General features: G+C 40.8%; 1 protein-coding gene across 2 annotated transcripts in view; it reads left to right on the top strand.

Annotated features, from left to right (window-relative positions):
• KCNQ5 (potassium voltage-gated channel subfamily Q member 5) overlaps positions 1-22,336 on the top strand; it is a 529,981-nt gene that overhangs the window by 411,574 nt on the left and 96,071 nt on the right. For both annotated transcript variants that reach the window (XM_059701183.1, XM_059701182.1), the window contains exons 4-6: positions 1,364-1,539; positions 1,809-1,934; positions 16,692-16,802. In XM_059701183.1, the coding sequence (XP_059557166.1) occupies positions 1,364-1,539; positions 1,809-1,934; positions 16,692-16,802 (413 nt within the window). The remainder of the gene's footprint in view (positions 1-1,363; positions 1,540-1,808; positions 1,935-16,691; positions 16,803-22,336) is intronic.

Here is a 22,336-nt window from a genome sequence, read left to right as displayed (position 1 = left end):
CCAGACCAGAGCTTCCGACGTGCAGGGAGGACTGAGCTGAGTGAGGGGCTCACATCCATCCAGCAGTCAATCCCAAGGATCACAGAAACATTATAAATGCAGCGCCCTCGAAGTGAAACTCCTCTTGGAGTGTGGATGCCCAGTCATGCACAGTCCACTTGAAGCAGGAAGGGAAGTTTATTTGAGGATGTTAAGGTCAAGCTAACTCATTTTTAAATTGTCATAGGAGGCCATTCATCCTCACTTCACGTCTTCCACTTCAAAGCCCACTTTCCATCGTCCAGATATTTACCCTTGGAGCGATTAAGTCCTCTTTTATCTTTTCCACGCTTTCATTCGCTGCATTTTTTCCCCTCATTTTAGCTTACAAAAGGGAAGATTTTTTTCAGTCCAAATGCCAATATGTCAAAAATTAAATATTTATTCCCATGCAACGCACAATGTGTATAATTGCATACTCTATTGTAACAAATGTAATGTTATTTAATTTGTGTTTCCAAACTTGCACATAATGGGCTGACCAGATATCAAGCGTACTTTATGCAGAGAGCTTAGAGTATTCCGCTTAGTTGAGGCCTTTGTTAGACAAAATGTAATGCTGCAGACTTTACAACATAAGGAAATTTTTTTCCCAGAGGAGCTATAAGCTTCTTTGTCAAGAAAACAAGAGAGCCCAGCCAGCATGGCTCCGTGGTTGAGCATCAACCGATGAACCAGAAGATCACAGTTCAATTCTCCGTCAGGGCACACGCCTGGGTTGCAGGCTGGATCCCCAGTGTGGGGCAGCCGATCCGTGATTCTCCCTCATCCGTGATGTTTCTATCTCTCTCTCCCTCTCTCTTCCTCTCTGAAATCAATAAAAAATATATTTTTTTAAAAAAAGTAAACAAGAGACATGATTGTCCCAAGTGGCTCTTTCGTGGCTGGACAGACTATGATCCTCTGTGGCATCAACCAGGAAGCCGAGGTGTGCAGGCTGAGGGGCAAGCTCCTTCCTGCCCCGCAGGGATGCTGAGGAAACCGGGATGTTGGGGAAAGCTGCCCACAGCTTCAAGGCTCCCGGGAACCCCAGACTTTCCGAAAGCTGTTGCCAATTTGCTGAGGGTTAAGTAGTAAGTGGTTCAAAAATGCATAGGTAGAGCATGGGATGGTGATGGGCCAGAACTACGAGGATGGATAGTCCTGTTCTCTGCCTTCTCGCTGTCCAGGCATCGCAGAGCCCAAGTAGCGCGACGCGGTGCTGGGGTTCGAGATCTGGTTATTTGTACCTCAAGCAGGTCCGAGTGAACCTTTCTGAAATGTTTTTTGGAACTAAAAATGCCTTGTCGTGCTTCTTATGGCTGTTTCAACCTGTTTCTTTCAGATACCATTGTTCTTATCGCTTCAATAGCAGTTGTTTCTGCAAAAACTCAGGGTAATATTTTTGCCACGTCCGCACTCAGAAGTCTCCGTTTCCTACAGATCCTCCGTATGGTGCGCATGGACCGAAGGGGAGGCACTTGGAAATTACTAGGTTCTGTGGTTTATGCTCACAGCAAGGTAAGATTTACTTTCTGACTCATAGAACAAGATTTTTTAAACTCTTGCGTTGTTTGCTGAAATATTTGATAAGCTTGTCATTAGCGAACTTAGTCATTTCAGAAATTGGCCAAAGTAATTTAGAGGCACAGTATATAATGGATTGTTTAAAAATCATCATAAGTATCCAAGAAGTAGTCAAATGAATGGAATCGTGCATAAATAGATTTGTTTTCCTTTTTCAAAGATTGTTTTCACTTCTAAAAATCTTTCATTCCTTTTTTACCTAGGAATTAATCACAGCTTGGTACATAGGATTTTTGGTTCTTATTTTTTCATCTTTCCTTGTCTACCTGGTGGAAAAGGATGCCAACAAGGAGTTTTCTACATATGCAGATGCTCTGTGGTGGGGCACAGTAAGTATAAAAATCTGTTTTTATTTATTAGATGTTGTGAAAATTTTTCCCCTTCGAATACAGTGTAGTGTAATGATTCTGATGAAAATTTTCAATAAAATATTAACTCCCAAAAGAGAGTTATGTGAAAATATACTGTACTTATAATTGTCTAAAGAGTTCCCCACCCCCTTTTGGCTCAGCAAAGTTAACTTCTCTTAAAAATCATTAGTCATAATTCTTGAGTGCTAGATTGTTGCCAAAATAAAAGCATATCAATTTTAACTGTGATTAAAATGTTTATAAGCTCATTTGTTTGGTTTAGCTTTATGGAGCACAGATTTAAATTACCAAGTGCTACATTGGTTTGTCATTCATCAAAATGATGTAAAAAGTAAAGGAATGGTAGCTGAACAAAAGTTATAAAGGTGAAATTATGGCACAAAAAGTGAAAACGAGAAGATTGGTAACCATCTGTGAGATCAGAGATTATAAACACCTGATTTCAAAACTTTGCATTCAAAAACCTCCTTTCCCTTTATATTTTTACTAATGGCTAGTTTTAACCAAATCAAAGTAATCATGACTCTCATACAGAAAGAAAATAACATATGCTAAATATTTTAACTGATTTTTTTGATCATTTAAGTAAGTACTAGTATTAATGATGGCACCAGTAAGATGTCAAAAGCAGTTCGAAGGACTACCTAAAGAACAAAAACATATCAAGATCAGGAATGAAGGTGCAAAAAGCTGTGGTACATTTACACAATGGGATATTATGTGGCCATAATAAATAAGGAACTCTTACCTTTTGTGACAGCATGGATGGACCTAGAGAGTATTACGCTAAGTGAAATAGGCCAGTCAGAGAAAGACAAGTACAATATGATTTCAATTATATGTGGAATCTAATGAACAAAATAAACTAACAAACAAAATAGAAAGAGACTTAGAGATACAGAAAACAGACTAACTGCTGTCTGAAGGGAATGGTTTAGGGGACTGAGTGAAAAAGGTGAAGGTGTAACCAGACAATCAATGGGTCTGGGCTGCCTGTCACTACTTGAGCCAATTAAGCAGAGACAGGGTTGAAACATTATGAGTGTTTATTCCAATACTGCCAGCAATATGGAAGAGCAGCAGGTCATCCAAAAAAAGTCTGCTCTGCACCCCACCATAAGCCAGCTGCTTATATAAGGTAAAAGGACAAAAGATTACATGGGGAAGTAACAAAAAGGTGTGCCACATGGGCAGTCAACAGATAAGTAGAGAGCTGGGGATCTTCAAAGGGATGCAAAAAGGCAGAGGGTCTTCAAAGGGCTTAGTGATATGCAAAGGCTGGGGGAGGGGGTCTTCAAAGAGCTGTCGATTCTGTGGCAAAGTTGTTCATCTTCCCATGATAATAGGCAGCTCCAAATGCGGAGGATGGGCTGCATTTTTAGGTGAGCTCCCACGTCCCATGTGGGTAACTGCCAGCCAGGTTAGAATGTGCCTTCTTTAATCAGAATAAAACAATCCCGGTTAACAGAGCATGATTAATATTTCTTACAATTCTAGCTGGTTCCCCAATGTTCTGTTTCTGCCCCTGTCAAAGGGATAAACAAGACAAAACAAAAATTATACACAGACAACAGTACGGTGATTACCAGAGGGAAAGGGGTTGGAGGGAGGTAGAAGAGGCTAAAGGAGGGATAAATGGTGATGGAAGGATTCTTGACTTGGGATGGTGAACACATGATGTAATATACAGATGATATATTACAGTATTGTACACCTGAAATCTATATAATTTTGTTAACCAATGTTAGCCTAATAAATTCAATACAAATTTCAAATGTTTTAAATTATTTTTATTGTTGACACTATTGCAGATGTCCCCATTTTCCCCTTACCCACTTCCACCCAGCCCCCACCAACTGTTCCCTCTGGCCATCACCTCACTGTTGTCTGCAGTATGGTGATGGCCAGAGGGAAGGGGTGATGTGGGCTGGGTGGAAGTGGGAACCTATGGGTTATGAATATATGTGCTTTGGCTGCTCCCTTCAGTTTCTTTCATCCAGTCCCTCACCTGTGACATGCTGTCACAAAAGGTAAGAGTTCCTTCTTTGTTACAGCTGCATAGTATCCCATTGTGTATCTGTCTCACAGCTTTATTATTCACTCATCTGCTGATGGGCACTTGGGTTGTTTCTATATCTTGGCCATTGTAAATAATGCTGCTATGAACATAGAGGTGCATATATTCTTTTGAATTGGTATTTCAGGATTCTTAGGATATATCCCTAGAGTGGGATTACTGGATTAAAAGGCAGTTCCATTTTTAATTTTTTGAGGAACCTTCCTACTGTTTCCCACAGTGACTGCACCACTTTGCATTCCCACCAACAGTGCACCACAGTGCCCTTTGCTCCACATCCTTGCCAGCACTTGTTGTTTGTTGATTTATTGATGGTAACCATCCTGGCAGGTGTGAGATGATAACTCATTGTGATTTTAATTTGCATCTGTCTGATGATTAGTGATGTTAAGCATGTTTTTCATATGTCTATTGGCCATCTGTATGTCCTCTTAAATGAATGTACAAATAAAGGCAAATCTGGCTGCTTTGAACAGTGTGAGAGGGAAGTCAATTAAACTACCACTAGACAGAATTTATTTCCATGTCTATAGACAAGAATTATTTTGCATTGCTACCAATTATCTACAATCTGCAGAGCTGTAAAATAACTCAAAGGCCATGCAAGGTACAGAGCCCCATAAAATCACAATTCAATAACCTGGAAGGGGTACTCTAAACAATGCATAGTTTTCCATTGAAGCAAAATTTCCCTGCATTGTAAAGAATTTAAAAAACAGTCATTGACTAGAAAAGGCCTTAGAGGTCACATAATCTTATCACCTATTGAGGAATGTAAGGCCAACGCGACTGATTGCCTTATATTTTATAACTAGTAATGGCCAGGGCAACACTAACTCCCAAGGCCCTCTTTCTATGAAACTATTGACATTAACTAGATCTGAGTCAGAACAAGTTTATCAAGTTCAATGTTTGCAAATATGTTGATATTACTATGCATTTAATAAATGTACTGCCTAAAAGAAAAAATAAATAAATGAATAAAATAAAATAAAAAATATTCATTGAAACATGTTCCATTAATAAGAATGTCACAGGATAAAGAAGTGCTTTATTCAATTCATAACTATATCCTTTTTATTTTATTCCTTAAGACATTCCAACAGAGTGTTATGTGAAAATATACAGCATTTATAATTGTTTATTTAAAGAGTCTCTCCATCTCTTTGGTCTAACAATGTTAAGTTCTCTTATAACTTTGGCTGGATTGTTGCCAAAATAAAAATAAATCATTTTCTTAAACTGTGATTAAAACATTGGCAAGTTGTTTGTTTTAACTTTGTGGAGTATAGGTTTATTACCAGTTGTTGCATTGTTCCCCAAAACCACATCACCAGGAACCAGAACTTTTGTCAAGGACAAAGGAAATTTGTCAGGGCTTATATTAAGCAGAACTTGGTATTTTTGTTGATTGTATAGCAGCAATAAAATGAGTAAGAATCAAAAATGTATTCACCTCTAGATTAAGATCTTTTAAATTATCAGAGTAAATGTCTACAAGATTGCACCATTGACAACAAAGCATTCCGTTGTTGTACTAATTTGTTTTCAACACCACTTCCTCCCACGCCCACCAGCAATAATGGTCATTTAGAAAGGAGGAAAATAGAAACCCCAAAAGAGAAAAGTCATCTGACATTCTTCAAACACTTCTTATTCAGAGGTGGGCAAAAGTAGGTTTACAGGTGTTCGTGAGGAAAATAATACAATAATTAATAATTAATACAAGAATAAAACCGTTTCATATGCTCACAACTGTAAACCTACTTTTGCCCACCCCTGTATGTAGAGAGCGAATGAAAATCTGTGACTCATGGTGGGATAAATTGTGTAAACTGAGATAACAAAAGACTTCTCTAGTTAATGAGGGGAAGAGAATTTATAAACCCAGCCTTTAAAGCAATGACTTGAATTTAAGCTTAGTGTTTGCTTCTCTTTGATAATTCTAACTATTTAAACTCCCATGTCACTTGGGTGCTCCTCTTCCCATTGGGATGCCCTTGTTGGGGACTTCAGCCTGCCAGCTCTGTCCCCTTTTTCCATTGGTCTTCCTTTCCCCCTTATTACTAACTAGAGGCCCAGTGCATGAAATTCGTGCACTATGGGGGGGGGGGCAGATCCCTCAGCTCAGCCTGTGCCCTCTCACAGTCCTGGACCTCTCTCCTTACTGCCTGCCTGCTCGCTGCTATTTAGTCCTGCCATGGAGGCAGGAGAGGCTCCTGCCACCGCCGCTGCGCTCACCAGCCGTGAGCCCAGCTTCTGGCTGAGCAGCGCTCCCCTCTGGGAGCACACTGACCACCGGGGGCAGCTCCTGTGTTGAGCATCTACCCCCTGGTGGTCAGTGCGCATCATAGCGACCGGTCATTCTGGTCATTCCATTGTAACGGTCACTTAGGCTTTTATTATAACACTAGAGGCCTGGTGCATGAAATTCGTGCATGAGAGGGGTTCCCTCAGCTTAATCTGCACTCTCTCCAATCTGGGACCTCTTGGGGGATGTCTGGCTGCCGGTTTACGCCCGATCCCCTAACCGTCTCTGCCTGCCAACCTGATCACCTCTAACTGCCCCCCCTGCCAGCCTGGTTGCCCCCAACTGCCCGCACCCTGCCAGCCTGTTCATCCGCAACTGCCCCACCACCAGCCTGGTTGCCCCTCACTGCCCCTCCTGCCGGCCTGGTCATCCCAAACTGACCCCCACCCCCGCCAGCCTGGTCACCCCACACAGCCTGCTGTTCAGTCATTACTGTGACAGCGTCCTGGACAATTTGCATATTCCTCTACTATTAGTATAGATATGAATTGTTGTATTGTGTTAAATAGTATATGGGAAACTCTTACTATATCTTTCACTTAGTCAACAGCTTGCTTCTTTTGCTAGAATAATCTGAGCAGCAGATTTTCAAAGATCATATCTGTGACTTTGGGGAAGGTGAGGGTGAGGCAGGGGGGCCCGCGGGGGTGAGGCCGACGGAGTCCTAACAAAGCATGCCCGACTCCGGAGACAGGTTCAAGACGCAGTCTGAGTTTATTGTTTAAGTGCAGCAACATATATAACATTCCAGACCAATCAGAAGTTTACACCATCCTTAGGGCAACCAATGGTAGGAAAGATCAGGGTACTATGTAGGGGCTCTAGGGGGCTTACTCAGGTGGGCGCTACCACTTCCCGGTGTGCCGAGGAAGCTTGTATAGGCGGAGTGCGCTCACGCCATTGCATCTGCCACTGCACTGAGATAAATCTCCTGAGCTCTTCCCACATGAGGGGAGCAACATATTTTCATCAATTTGCATTTCAATAGTGTTATTTTGACTGAAGTTTAACCAGTACTTAACTGGCTTCTTGAATGGCTGAATATGTCTCTTTTTTGTGTGTGTGTTTGTTTGTTTTTTTCAAGAAAAAAATCTAGTCTTGAATATAAGAATGAAAATCTCCTAAGACATTAAGTTTCTAGGAGTAAAATGGCCTTTTTGGTTCACAGTGGTTTGTTGATATTAACTGACTCATTAATGAAATTGTCTAAAGCCTAAAATAATAAGCAAACAGTGGACTTATTATTACTATTCATTATAAGAATATGTACATCTTCAGTGTAAAATAAAAATAAATTTAGAATACTATACTTTCCATTATGTGTTAATCAAGACATTAAAGAATATATATCTGGATACTTTTTAGTTAAAATTGTCTGCGTTGCACATAACAGACACCTTGCTAACTATGGAAGAATCCAGAATAAATAGGGAAGTGAACACGTCTTGAATGGAGTGTTTCTAAGTAAGTGTTTCTAGGCTTGGTGAAAAAAAAAAAAAGGAAATTTCCTTTATTAAAAAAGCCCAAAGTATCAACATTAAATATCAAAATGCAATTTGTGGCCCAGGGTAACAGCATCCCAGTGAATTCTAAATATCAGCTACTAAACTTCTTTCATTAAGAAGATGCTGAAAGCTATTTCCAAGAGCAACTTTTAGAGAAATACAATGGCGTGATCAGCACTGCTTAAAGCCAACAGAAATTCAAAGAAGTTTGTTCTCTGAAAACAATTCTGTGCTAGTGAATAATGGTACTTATTAGCTCATTGAGTAAGTGGGATAACCAATTAAAAAAGAGTCCAATACTAACAGCACAGCAAGTGCCCAGTCAGAAATGGTGGCTACTGTTGATGTAGACATTGCTGTCCTGGATGTTAGCACCTTTATAACCAAAGGAACAAACAAAGCTATATGCTTCATGGCGGACCCAGAGCTTAAGCAAAGAAGCTGGGATTGGGGGTTGAGACGAAAAGATGTTCTGGGCTCTGAAGTGGCAACTGAAGGGTGTTGATGACAAAGGAAGCAGAGGAGGGGTGTGTGAAGTAAACCTAGTGGCTGAGATAGCACCAGCTCCTGGAAGAAGGAGCTTCTAATTGCTGGGCAGAGCTCCATTTAATGTTATTTCCTGTTATTTTCTTTCTCTTTAGTTACTGTAGATTTATCCTGAAATAAATTTATAACAGTTTTTATTGCAGTTATTTTTTATTACCTTTTTTCCTGTTATTATTTTTCTCCTCTTGATTTGCTTTAGATTTGTTCTGAAATAACTTAAGATCAGGTTTTCCTGAAGTAATTTTTTCTTGTAATAACCTGGTAAAGACCAGCTGATCCTCTTTCTATTTACTGCTATTCCTATGATGAAGATGCTGTTTGGGGTGGGTTTTTTTTAATAAAATAAGTACAGTAGCATGTAGTATAAATATACTCTTGAGTAGCATCTGAATATAACCTTCACCTTGAAATTACTTTAGGCATGTAGAAGAATTCAGTATCAGCCAGAGTTAGTCCTATAATACATGCTGAATATCGTAACAATCTGTCTCAAAGCAAACAATATGGAAGGCTCTGTGTATAATATAGTATACTGTGTACTCAACAGGTCGTACCACCTACAAAATCTAAGAATAAGAAATGGTACAGATTTGTGGAATGAACAAAAATACCTTTGCCCTTGTTAATACCAGTTATAATTCTGAGAATCAACCCTCCTTACATTGGGTTTCCCAGGACAAAGTGTTTTCTGCAACTTTTATGAGCTGTTGTTTTCTGACTCAGTGCTGGTACATTAAATAAAAGTTAACAAAAGTTTCCTACCACCAATGCATTACCTGATGGTATCAAAGCCTTACTTGCCGTGAGATAACCAACACACCAGTTCTAACTCTTCAAGAATATTGCTAACCACCGAGTAAATACTGAAACACACATACCCCAACCATACCCACCAAAGCACCCTGGCTGTTAGGAGCATCGACAAGTCCCAGGCCTACCTAATGGCATGCACTTATGAAGTACATTGGTCATAAGCCTCTTTGGAGAAGTCTTTCCTGAGAACTCTGTTCCTTTTTTAATGTCATCTCACACATGGCTCTGGACACTTTTGCTCGGTATTATTCCATAACTATTGAGCACATGCTATATAGAAAATGACAAAGTAATAGTCAGGAGACCTGGGTTCCAGCCCCATCATTATGATTTAGTGAAGGTGTGATACTAAGCAATCATTTAATATCTCCATAAAATGGCTATTATAATGTTACCCAAACATGAAGTTGCTGTGTGTGTTAAATCGGGGCATGTAAATGTGCTTTATCGAGCACTGGACAAATGTTAGTCACTCCTGTTGTTACATATTTGACCACAAGCCTGGTAGGAAAATATAGAATGCTAATGCCCTGAGCTACCTGCCGCAGCAGAACCCAAATTATATGATGCCACCACCACAGGAGCTTCTGATGTTTAAAGATTGAAAACCTTTCCGATCTACTAGTCCAAGGTGACCAAATTTCAAAATTAACTGCACAGGTTCTGTGTACCCACTACCTGAAACCAGGTACTCAGGAGGTGACCCAAGGAAATGAGGAGAGGGAAAAGAGAAAAAGGAGAGGAGGGGAGGCGAGGGAAGGGGAGAAAAATTGTCGACAAACTGCCAATGATAATCATCCTCCCTTAAAGGACCCCCCCCCCACCTTGTGGAGAAACTATACTGTGCTATGGAAATCTACAACTAGTATATTCTTAACTTGCTCACATGAGTGAATTAACTATAAACTAGTATTCTTAATTGTATCTTCCAAATCAGACCAATGAATTTTTGTTGATTTGTTGCTTGAAGGAAAGAAGAAAGGATTTATAACTCCTGGTCTGGAATTAATTCTGCTATTAAAAAAACAAACTAGCCTAACTGATGTCTAAATTATAATCTGGCCATAGCTTATGCCATTTCATTTTTTAAAATCAGAATTTGCATTTATTTTGTAGTGTTATTCCTAAGGAAGAATTCTTGATTGCTAAACACACTAAGTACTCCCAATGCACCTCAGCCTTTGCTAATGCAAATACACCTTTATGCCAATATTTGCAACCCACAGATTTTTCAGAAAATATCCTTTCTCGCCTGGGTGACTGCAGTTGAGCATATGGAATATGAGGGCAAACATTTATCTGAGCTCTTCCTACCTGCCAAGTCACCTTCACATAAATGGTCCACCTGGTGGGGTGGGGGGAGGCAGCACGGACTGCCAGCCTTCCTGAGGCTGACGGGATGGAGCAGGGGCTGACGTCGCTTCCTCTCAGGCCCCCAGCTGTCCCATCAGGCACAGCCTGAGGACACATCTGCCAGCCTCACCTCAAGCCATACAGGCTGGTTGGCGAATGGCATCCTCTCACTTAATCAAAGTATTACTCTGACTGAAACTGCACTAAAAAGATACTGGAAATGTTTTAAATGTATCTTTTAATTTTTAAAAGTAAATTCAAAATTTTCATGACCATTTCTAATGATATTGTAAGCACCATGGTCAAAAGTCAATGAGCAGCCCTGGCTGTTCAGTGGTTAGAGTGCCAGCCTGCCCACCAAAGGGTTGCAGGTCCAATCCCCAGCCCTGGTTGGGGCAAATGAAGGAGCCAGTCCATGAGTCAGTCTCTCTCTCTCTCTCTCTCTCTCTCTACCCCCTCCCTCCCTCTCTCTTCCATTCTCTCTAAAAATCAATAGAAAATATAGCCTCCCATGAGGATTAACAACAGCAACAAAAGTTAATGAGCAGTGTATAAAAAGATATACCACTATTAAAAGTTGGAATTTATTTCTATCATCTCCCCTTGCCTGGAACAATAATGTGATTAATCTGTCATTTGTTTGGAGTATGTTATTTCTTTATTTAGCTTATTAAGAAACATTATCCTGTGTGGCATTGACTAGCAAATTTATTATAATTGCCATGGCAAACCTATGCTAAATAAATAACTGGCAAAGAAAACAAAATGTCAGTGAGTAGGAATAAATAATAAGTGCATAAATAAATAGAGTAATAAATCTTTAAAATTTAATCTAGCATATGTTAGCTAGCATATCTCTTATAAACCCTGGAAGTAGGTCAAAAAAGGAATTATGCCCAATATAGTGGATTTCCTCCAAGTGTGATTTTCTGCAATCCCCTGAAGTTCACGTAGGCCGCCTCCCAAGTTTCCCTTGAAACAGGCTGCTGTGCCAGGAGCCCCCTGAAGAGCTGGTGCCTTCGGGGTCCTGTGCAAGCCACCTTCCTCTGACTTCAGATCCACGCGAAAGGAATCATTACTGGGCCCAGCCACTGACAGAGTCACAAGTTTTCGGGGAGACAGACGTGGGTCTATTGTTCAGCATAAGGATAGGAGAATAAGCACCAAAGGGGCCCCTGCTGTCCAGCCCACGGGCAGAGGACACGCTGATAACCTTTAGCAGAGCCTGCCGAGTGCTAGGATAAGAAACATAATGTAGTTGTTCTGTCCCAAGGAGACGCACTTGTACTTCAAGGACAGCTTGACCTGAAAGTCCAGAAAATCAGTGAACACCTATGCAAGCCTCATCTGAGGATGGTTTTACCGAATGCAGCCAGGCATTGCCTTAGAGAGTCAGCAGCTACGTGGAAAGGATGGGCCAGCATGAATATATCGAGATGGCTCACATCTTTTTATTGTACGTTCATCTTAGAAACGTCCTAATTTCATGTCTGCTGCTATCTCTTCATTCACATCAGAAAGCTCAGTGGTCCCCTTTTAGCCACAGGAGGTGAAATGATACGCCCAGGAAACCCCTCACCAACCCCCTCCCTGGCTCAGAAAGAGACAAACTGCCACTCAGTTGGCAGATCCTTCTCAAACCTAGCCTGGCAATAAAAGGCCCCTATGTTTTCAACCAAGCAACACCCGAGAGATGTTGAAATTGGAGTGACTTTGAAATCGGAGTGGAGGAAGTTGCTGTGGCCAAGCTGCTGGTCATTCCAGTCTCCTGCACGTGATGAGACGTGATCATCCAGAAATCTGAACCAGAGTGCAGAGAAGGTGGGCAGAGTCTTTGCTGCCCCCAGAGGGACTCCAGGGTGCTGCTCTCAGAGTTCACAACGCTCTTCTCCCGCACAAACCACCCTGTAAGACTGAGGGCAACCCTCTGGGAATGAGAGAGCAGGCATTCCTCTACTCAGAAAGCAACACTGAGCACGTCATCACTTGGCCATGTCTCATTCTTCCGAGCTAGAGGCAGTGGTTTAAAACCCACTCTCTAAGCACAGGGCCCAGGAGAATAATGCACATGTATAATGAGAATGTAAAGCAAACCGTGAAATGTGACATTATTGCTGTGACCAAACTATGAAATTTCTCCTTCAGTTTATTACAATTAATAAACGGCTGTAAAAGGATTAAGGTATTTTGTAGGAAAAGTGCAGTAGATTAAAATCTTTCCCATAGATTTCAGATTGGGAACCTGTAATAAAATTGAGCCAGATATTTTTTCTGCAAACCCAGGGAATCCCTTTGAGAGTCCCCTGCTGATACTGTGGGTGGCATTTTACTAACTTGGTCACTGGGTTCCACTACAAAGTCCCTCTCTTCAACCTTGATGGCCTTCCTCTGCTTCTGGTTGATTTGTACTTGATGCCTCTCACACCCTCACAGCCCAAGTCTTTTCCTCTGTTACGTGCCTTTTCCTCCCCACAGGTAATCCAGTCATCTCCTTCACTGGAACTGAAGGGAACTGGCTAGAACCTTCCCAGTCCTGCCCTCCACTCCCACTGTGTCCATCCACATTTCCTCCCCAGCGTGTAATAGGTGTCTTTTCACACTGCCAAGGCTAACCCTTCCAACTGTACCCTTGATTCTTTTTCCTCTGCCTCCTTGGGTACCTTACCCCATCATAAAACCATCACCCCTTCCCCCCTCAGTCTCATCCTCTCTGCAGACAGGTGCACATACATCCTGGAAAGCCTCTCCTCAAGTCAGGGAGTTCTCGCCCTCCCTCCATTTGTCACCAATATTCTTGAAAGGATTCTTCATTGATTTACTAAATATTCATTGAGCTCCTTCTACTTTGTGGCAAGCATTGTGTTAGATATGAGGGAGCTAGCAAAGATTAAAGACGTGGTTCCTCCCTCTAGTAAAGGAAATAAGAGCCCTTCCACCAAAGAAAAAGACAGTGAACTACCTACCACTAATGCCAAGTGCTCTTAAGAAACAAGGATCTGAAATTGACATGAATGAGGTTCCATGATAGACGAAGTGGGTAGAGAAGGCCTCTCTGCTGTTGGGGTCTTTTGGAGAAGATCTGAAGGATGAGAAAGAACCTGGGAAAGAGTGGGGAGAAGAGCAATTCTGGCTGAGGGAATAGGATGTGCAGAGGCCCTGAGGCAGAAATACACTGGCCTGTTTGAGCATCTGAAAGGACGCTGTGATTAAAGGGTAGTGAGCAAGGGGGAAATCAGGATGTTCTTGCGGAGGTAGGCAGAGACCTGATCATGTAGGCCATAGTTAGGAGATTAGAATTTATTCTGAATTCAATAAGTAGCCATTGAAGGGTTTTTAGAAAACAACAAGAAAATGATACCCCTTGCAGGTGTGTGGAGAAGGAATTGGAAAGAGGCAAGAGCAAAGACAGAGCAATTAAGAGGCTGCAGTAGCAACCTGCTCTACTGTGGTGGCAGTGAAGACAGAGTGAAGGGCATGAGTATGCAGTATCTTTGGGAGATAGAAACAATGGGTCTTGCTGACATATTCAGTAAGAGGAGTGAGGGAAGGAGCAATTAGGATGACTCTGAGGCTTCTGACATGAGCAACTGGGTAAATGGTGGTGCTCTGAATTAGGATGAAAGGGGAAACATTTGGGGAGTAATGGGTTGGAAAGAAACAAGATTTCTTTTAAACGTGCTAAGTTTAAATGACTGTGCAACATCCAAATAGAAAAAAAATCAAGTGCAGATTTGTGAACCTGGAGTTCAGAAGAGTGGTCTGGCCTGGAAGTATAAATTTGCTGTGTTCAGCGTTAATATAGTATTTAAATCCATGAGAGCATTTAAGATCACCTGGGAATGGGAGAGGAGGGTATGGAAGAGAAAGGAAAGTTAGAGGAAAATATAATTTTAAAAAACAGAAAAAGACCCAGAAACAACCCTCAAGAATCCAAAATTCAAGGGTTGACTAAATTAGGGGGAGCCACGTAAGAGGAGCCACCAAAGACATAAAGGGAAAACCAAAGAAGTGAGGAGAGGAGAGAGAGTCTAGGAAGGGGTGGTCAGCTGAATGGAATGCTTCTGAAAAGTCTGGCATCATGGAGTTTACCTCCTTCTATTGTTTCTGCCTCTAAAAATGTTAACCCTCCTTCAAAGCCCTGGTAAGATGATGTGACCACAGCAACCACTTAGTTAAAAATCACTAGTCTATCTCTGTATCAATATCTTTTCTCAGTCCTCATTCTCCTTGTTATCTATGAGCCTGTGACATCAGGGATCACCTGGTCCTTTGTGAAACTCTTCTCCATTAAGTTTACATTTCTATTACTCACTTTTAGTTCTCTTGTTTTTTTAAAAAAACAAAATTCTTATTTTATTTTACTTTCCCTTAAATGTCTGTGTTTCCTGAAGTGTCTTTGGGACCCTTCTTTGAATGCTTTGCAATTTCCTTTATTCACAGAACTTCAATAATCACCCTGTGCCTGAATCCAAAACCCAAATCTCATGCCAACCCCAATAATCTCTCTCTCAAGACTCAAGCTTTCGATCTCAATTTCCTGCTCAACATTTCTAGATCAGCATCACACTGACATTTTTAAAACCCTTTCTTGCAAAACCAAACTCTTCACCTTTGCTCCAAAGCTTTCTCTTCCTCATTATTATATTTTTATTTATGGTACAACTACCTTCCCCTTGAAATTGTCAAGCCCTTGTTCACTTAGTCTTCCCCTTCATCCCAGGCAGTCAATAAATGTATTCCTATTGAACTTCCTAAACGCATCTCTTCCTCCTCCACTCCCATAGAGTCCCACTGCCACTGTTCCAGTCCCCTTGCCCTTCATTCTGCCAGATCTTGCAGAACCGCATAGGCACTGGAGCGGAGCTGAGACTGTTCTAAGGGGCATGGAAAGCCTCTGGGCAGTTGACCATGGGAGAGACAAAGGCACTCCCTGATCTGGTTAACCTCCCCTTTCACTAATCCTCTTCAGACCTACCTGAACAACTGAACAACTTATGCTTTCCAGAACCTACCCTATTTCTTCTCATTACTGTGCAGCTGGTCACCCTCACCCAGATCACCCTCTTTATCATTTCTGCCTCTCAAAATATAAGTCCTGTCCTGGCTAGTGTGGCTTAGTTTATTGAATGTCATCCCATGCGCCAAAATGTTACTGGTTCGATTCCCAGTCAGGGCACATGCCCAGGTTTCAGGCTCGATCCCCAGTAGGGGATATGCAGGAGGCAGCCCATTGATATGTTTCTCTCACATCAATGTTTCTCTCTCTCTCCTTCTCCCTTCCTTTCTCTCTAAAACATATATATATATGTTCTTTGAAGGTATATAGGTATATAGGTATATAGGTATATATATATATGTGTGTGTGTGTGTGTGTGTGTGTGTGTGTGTGTGTAGGTGTATATATATATGTATATATATATACATATATATATACACCTATATATATATATATATGTATATGTGTGTATCCTTCAAAGCCTAGGTTTAATGACGTCTCCCAGTAAAGCCTCTTCAACCACCCAAGCTAGTAATCATCTGTTCTCTGAATTCCCATGGCAGATTAACTGTGCATCCATAATAATACCTGTCTTGCTTTTTTGTTTTAATGATTTTTGTGTGACATGTCTCCCCTCTTATGCCGTAAATATCTCAGGACAAGAACTATGTACCACTTGTTTTTGTTCCACTACAAATCATAGCACGTACCTTGCATGCACCAGACCTTTAGGAAATGTCTGCCAAGGTAATAAATGAACAGCCATAATTGACATAAATTATCGTTTTGTGTACTGAATCAGTCCTAAATCCGCGGTGCTATCATTTCTGTATCACTGATGGTTATCCACTCACTTAAATAACCTTTCTTTGAATGCCCTTAGAAAAGATGGAAAACTGTGTTATAAAGTAGGAACAAGTATGTAGGTTATTCCCTATCTTAAACAAAGAGAAGTTCTGTTATGCGTCATGGAAAATTAAAGCACAGTAATAAAATGAGCCAACAAGACTTGTTGAATACTGATTTAGTGGAAACGTTGCTTTGCCTCCTGTTCATAGGTCCTGACTTTCCTCTCACGTACTTAAGCTGCACGTTCTATTTATTTTGTTTTTAGATTACATTGACAACGATTGGCTATGGAGACAAAACTCCCCTAACTTGGCTGGGAAGATTGCTTTCTGCAGGCTTTGCGCTCCTTGGCATTTCTTTCTTTGCACTTCCTGCCGTGAGTATCTTCGCAAAAATAAAGCAGTTTACATTCGATCTTAGAGGTTTGTTAGTATGAGCTTTCACAAATTGATATGCCCAGGAACATATCTATATCATATACAAATATAATTTTTCTGATATAATTTTGAGTTTTCTACATATATCCATGTGGACAATGTAGAAAATATAGTCTTCTCTTGGAGACGCTTAACCTGGGAGTTTTATACCAGCTAGGTCTTTATGACCAAATAACAATTCAGATAGCATCACCACTCAGTCCACATGCTACTAATACATTTAGAAGATTTGTAAAGACCGAAAGATTTCTTTTTAAACAGATGGTTCCAATTTGGTTTATACTGTGTGCTACTGAAGAGGAGGATGTTCACAAGTGGAGTATTTACTTCTCCCAGTCCATTTGTGTGAAAAGCATATGACCTTAAAGGGTTTTCATTATATCAGATGATTTATTCTTTGTGTCATCATCATTGATTTTTCATAATGAGCAGTTTCTGCATCTTATCAAAATGGAGAACACATTTATCTTCTCCCAAGTTTCTGATTATTTTCTCCTTAATGGATGAAGCTTGTCTTTCCGATCATTGTGTCTCCTCTTATTTCCTTAAAGGAAATTGGTCAAGATATTGCAATCTGCCTCCATCCACAAGCTCTCACTTCTTTCATGTCACCCCTCATGGGGGGAACAGAGCCAACAAAAAGGAGTTTTTAAAGGAGTGGCAGCAGTCATGCTTAAGGAAAAATAGCCCCAGTTTCACTTCAGACATGAGCTGACTCGTCACAGCCTCTGCCTAGCAGAGACCCCGGGCACCCCTCCAAGGGAAGCCAGGCGAGTGGGGATTTTCAACACCATGGCCTTGAGCTCACGGGCTCCTTCTGTGCCTGTGAACCAGTGCAGAGGGGCTTGTCCTTCCCATGGCCACTGCCAACTCCAGATCGCCCAGCTGGTTCTGCGCAGACCACACAGAATCACAGAGTAGAGACTGAAAGACCATGCAGAAGCTTGAGCAGGAGACCTCATTTTGAATTCTAGTTTTGTCAGGAACTACCTCTGTGACTGTTCCAGTTCTCTAGGGCTGCTGTAAGAAAGCATCACAGACTGGGTGGTTTAATCAGCAGAAATGCATCGTCTCACAGTTCTGGAGGCTAGAAATCCAGAATCAAGAAGATGACAGCATTGGTTCTTTTTGAGGGCCAGGAGAGAAGAATGCTGGCCTCTTTCCTTGGTTTGTGGGTAGCCATCTTCTCCCTGAGTCTTTACATTATCTTTCTTTCTACATCTGTGTCCCAATCTTTTAAGAATGTCAGTCTTATTTAATAAGGACCCACCCCAATGACCTCATTGTAACCTGATTACCTCTGAAAAGACCTTGTCTCCAAACAGAGTCAGCATCTGAAGTAGTAGGGATTAGGTTTCCAACATATGAATTTTGGAGGGAAGCCATTCTGCCCATACCAATAACCTTGGGTACATTTATTCATCTAGATAATGGAGAAAGAATTATTATACCCTGAGAAATTTTGTGAAGACCTATGTGATAATGTCAGACCAGTGCTTGTCATAAAAAAAAAAAAATTCCTATATGAATCCAGATGTATGTTTCCTGTTGTGAAATGAAAAAAAATCAAGGAGAGTAAAAACAGCATCTGACTTATCCAGAATCAACTTACCTGTTTACCTCAACAGTTTAGAGCAGAGCAGCAATTCGCTCAATAATCAGATTTCCGACAGGAAAAACCTGTAAATAAAATGCAGTCTTGGGCTTTTTCCCCAAAATAATGGCACAAAATGCCTGCTGCTTTTGTGTTTATACTTAACCTGAGGCCACATGTGTAACAACTCTGATCCAGTGAAAACCTACAAATAGGGAAGTAGGCAACTTCTGGGCTGTTAGAATTGACAACAGTGTGTGTGCTGTCCTCATCAGCGAGCCTCTTAAGAGCTACGCATGAACTTTTCTTAGAGGAAAACTTGATCGTTTCACAATTCCTTGAAGATTATAAACAGCAAATGAAAAGGTAGGTTGATAGAACAAACAGGAAGAGATGGTGAAAGACTAACAAGGGAAAGAATAGAAAATCTGTAGGAAACAAGCAGACGTAAGTGTTCCAAATGTGTAAAGACCAGGGCCCAATTAGTGTTAGGGTCACCACGCCTCCAGGAGCTGGTTGAATCTGTCAGAGAGATAGCAGGTCCCCAACATGAAACTCTGAACTATGTCTCTCTGCTCAGTTCAAGATCAGAGACTAAATAATCATTCTTGGAAATGCTTCCCAATGAAGTGATTATAATTTTTATTTATGCCAATTAAATCAATATATGTTGGAAATATAAAAACTTGCTTGCACAGAACAGAACATTCCCTAACAATGCCAAGAAAAGTTAACTTTACCATGGATCTTTTTACTGCAACCTCACATCAGGTGCAGAGTTCTTATATTTTTTTTTAATATGTTTTTATTGAATTTAGAAAGGAAAGAAGGGGAAGGGAGGGAGACATAGAAACATCAATGATGAGAAAGAAACATCAACATTGGTCAGCTGTCTCCTGCATACCCCCTACTGAGGATCAAGCCCGAAACCGGGGCATGTGCTCTGACTGGAATCCAACTGCTGACTCCAACCGGTGACCTCTTGGTGCATTGGTCAATTCTCAACCACTGAACCACACCAGCCAGGCTCTTATGTATTTAATGAAAGACTAAATTGTTCATATATACCTTAAAAAAAACAAGGTGACTGGAATTGCCACTATGTCTATACACCCACTGGCCAACATGTTGTCTGAGATTTAGGATAGTGCATTGGCATTTTGCTATGAAAGTTAGAGGTGGATTGTGGGCCACCACTGTTTGGGGTTTCTCACACCCTGGAAACCTGAGGACAAAGAAAGAGAAGAGCCTTTTCTCATCTTCCCCTCAAAGCTGAAGGACTCTCCTGCACATCACAGAGGCATACAGGTCAGCCTCTCCAAGCTCCTCTGGGAGGTTACTTTCCCTGAGGCCCACTGCCTCCCGGGGCTAACAGGCTAAGGAGCTCGCAGGGGCAGCCCCAGCTTCAGCATCACCCTGCGGAACAGGGCTTCCTACCCTTCAGGGCGTGTTCTTCCCTCTTTCTAGGAGTGGCTTTCAGTCTAGTCCGTTCACCATGTGTGGGGTACAAATTGGGCTCATTTACTCTGGAAGGAAACAGGGATAAATATTTTAAATGTCTACCAAAACATCTTTCCTTGCCACTTAGTATATCTATCACCTCTTGGCATAATACTAAAACTCAAAACCTAAAAATGTAAGTTATGTGATATGAGAAAATGAATTAAAACAAAACTCAATTTCTAAGAAGTTGTATGTTGAAGAGAAGGCACACAAATTATATATATATGTAAGTTACATGTGAGGATACATATAAACTTACACCAATATATATACATAATAGACTTTAACACACTTCCAGTTAGGTTTGCTATGTTGTAGCCTCAGGGACGCAGAAGAAGGTTGGAATGGAGCCATCATGAGATGATCAGCAGACCTGGTTTAATAATAGTTGTAATGTACAGTCTGGCGCAAGAGATGGGAACAAACATTTACTATTAATGTTTCTAAGCAATACCAATAAGATTTTTAGCACATTTTAGTTTGTTTGGCAGATGTTAACTCTGTGATTTGTAGGGCCTGTCTTCATTTTTCAAGAGGGATTTAACTCTGAACCTCATACCCCCATACAAAGTGCTCCAAAATGGTAGCTATTGCTGTTAATGCAATATCTACAAAATCAGAATTAGGCTGCATATGAGTGGTTTATATATAATACATAGTATAAACATATGCTATAAGTTCAAATGCTTCCTATTCTCTTACATGTTTATACTTCATGAAAATTGACATCAAAAGGAAAATAATTAGCCCTAACCGGTTTGGCTCAGTGGATAGAGCATCAGCCTGTGGACTGAAGGGTCCCAGGTTCGATTCCAGTCAAGGGCATGTTGTGGGCACATCCCCAGTAGCGGGTGTGCAGGAGGCAGCTAATCGATGTTTCTTTCTCATCAATGTTTCTAATTCTCTATCCCTCTCCCTTCCTCTCTGTAAAAAATCAATGCAATATATATTTTCAAAAAAGGAAAATAACTAAATCTTTCCTAAATTATTTTAAATAGCAGAAAAAAATTAAAAGTTAGGATTAACTATAGTTGACCTGGATTTGAAAATGGAGGGCCATTTTTATAACCTCTAATGAAGGGAAATGTTTAAATCTAAAATCAAGGCTATACAGTCCCGGTTTTTATCAAGTTTAGTTTGTGCAATCAATCATAAGCTATATAAGATGAAGATCTTAGCAAGAGACAGTCTCTGAAAAAGAAATGGAAAACAGAACCTATGACATAAGTTCTAATTTAATGATAGTCATTTACCCTAGCTAATAATAGAGTTAATCATTGCTCATTAATAGTATTATATAACTATTTTAAACATGCAGTAGTCCCCCCTTTTCTGAGGTTTCACTTTCTGTGGTTTCAGTTACCAATGGTCAATCTTGATTGGAAAACATTAAATGGAAAATTCCAGAAATAAACAAGTCATAGTTTTAAATTGCATGCCGTTCTGAGTAGTGTAATGAAATCTCCTGTCCTCGTGCTTCGTCCTGCCTGGGACTTTGTCCAGCATATCCATGCTGTAAACCTTATCCCACCCATTAGTCACTTAGTCATCTCTGTTATCAAACCAGTTATCAGACACAGAGAGAAAGACCACACTCACATAACTTATATTACAGTGTACCGTTACAATTGTTTTATTTTATTACTGTTGTTGTTAATCTCTTACTGTGCCTAATTTATGAATTAAGCTTTATCGTAGATATGTGTGAATAGAAAAAACAGTACATATAGGCTTCGGTACTATCTGTGGTTTTAGGCATCTACTGGGGGTCTTGGAACATATCCCCGTGAATAACTGGGAGGACCACTATAATCACATTGCTTATTATCTGGTTATTGTCACAGATGTACTCAGAATTGTGGCTTCTCAAGATAAGAAGGAAGGTTCAAGGTTATCTAGAGTGTAACCATATCTTAGCCAAGTTTCATCCCGCTGAGACTTACCACCTCCTAAAGAAGAGAAACCCACCACCTCCCAGGCAGCCAATACCATCTTTGAGCTTCTTTGAAGAAATAAAGAAAAGAAAAACAACCATTCCTTATCTGTGGCAAATACTGACTTAGCACTTATCAGATACCCATCTCTCACCAAAGGGTTAGACTCCTTGAAGTTTAATAAAAAGCTAATAATTTATAGCTAGCAAGTAACATCCACAGACTTGAAAGCAGTGATGCTCCATGTCCCATGGCAATAAACTGGAGACTTACAAAGCCCGGAGACTGGATTTAGCAAGCTCTGAAAGCCAGCACGGGGCTGACACACAGCATCTTGAGTCCACAGTGTTAGACCAAAGCAAAGTGAGAAGAGGGGAGCGTTTCAAAGAGCCAGAACTTTGGCAGATGGAGATGATACATAAGCAAGCCAGGCCAAAAATTA

The sequence above is a fragment of the Myotis daubentonii genome, chromosome 6 (assembly GCF_963259705.1).
Source record: "Myotis daubentonii chromosome 6, mMyoDau2.1, whole genome shotgun sequence".
NCBI lineage: Eukaryota > Metazoa > Chordata > Mammalia > Chiroptera > Vespertilionidae > Myotis > Myotis daubentonii.
The sequence above is the reverse complement of the archived record's forward strand: the minus strand, read 5'-3'. Positions and strand labels throughout refer to the sequence as shown.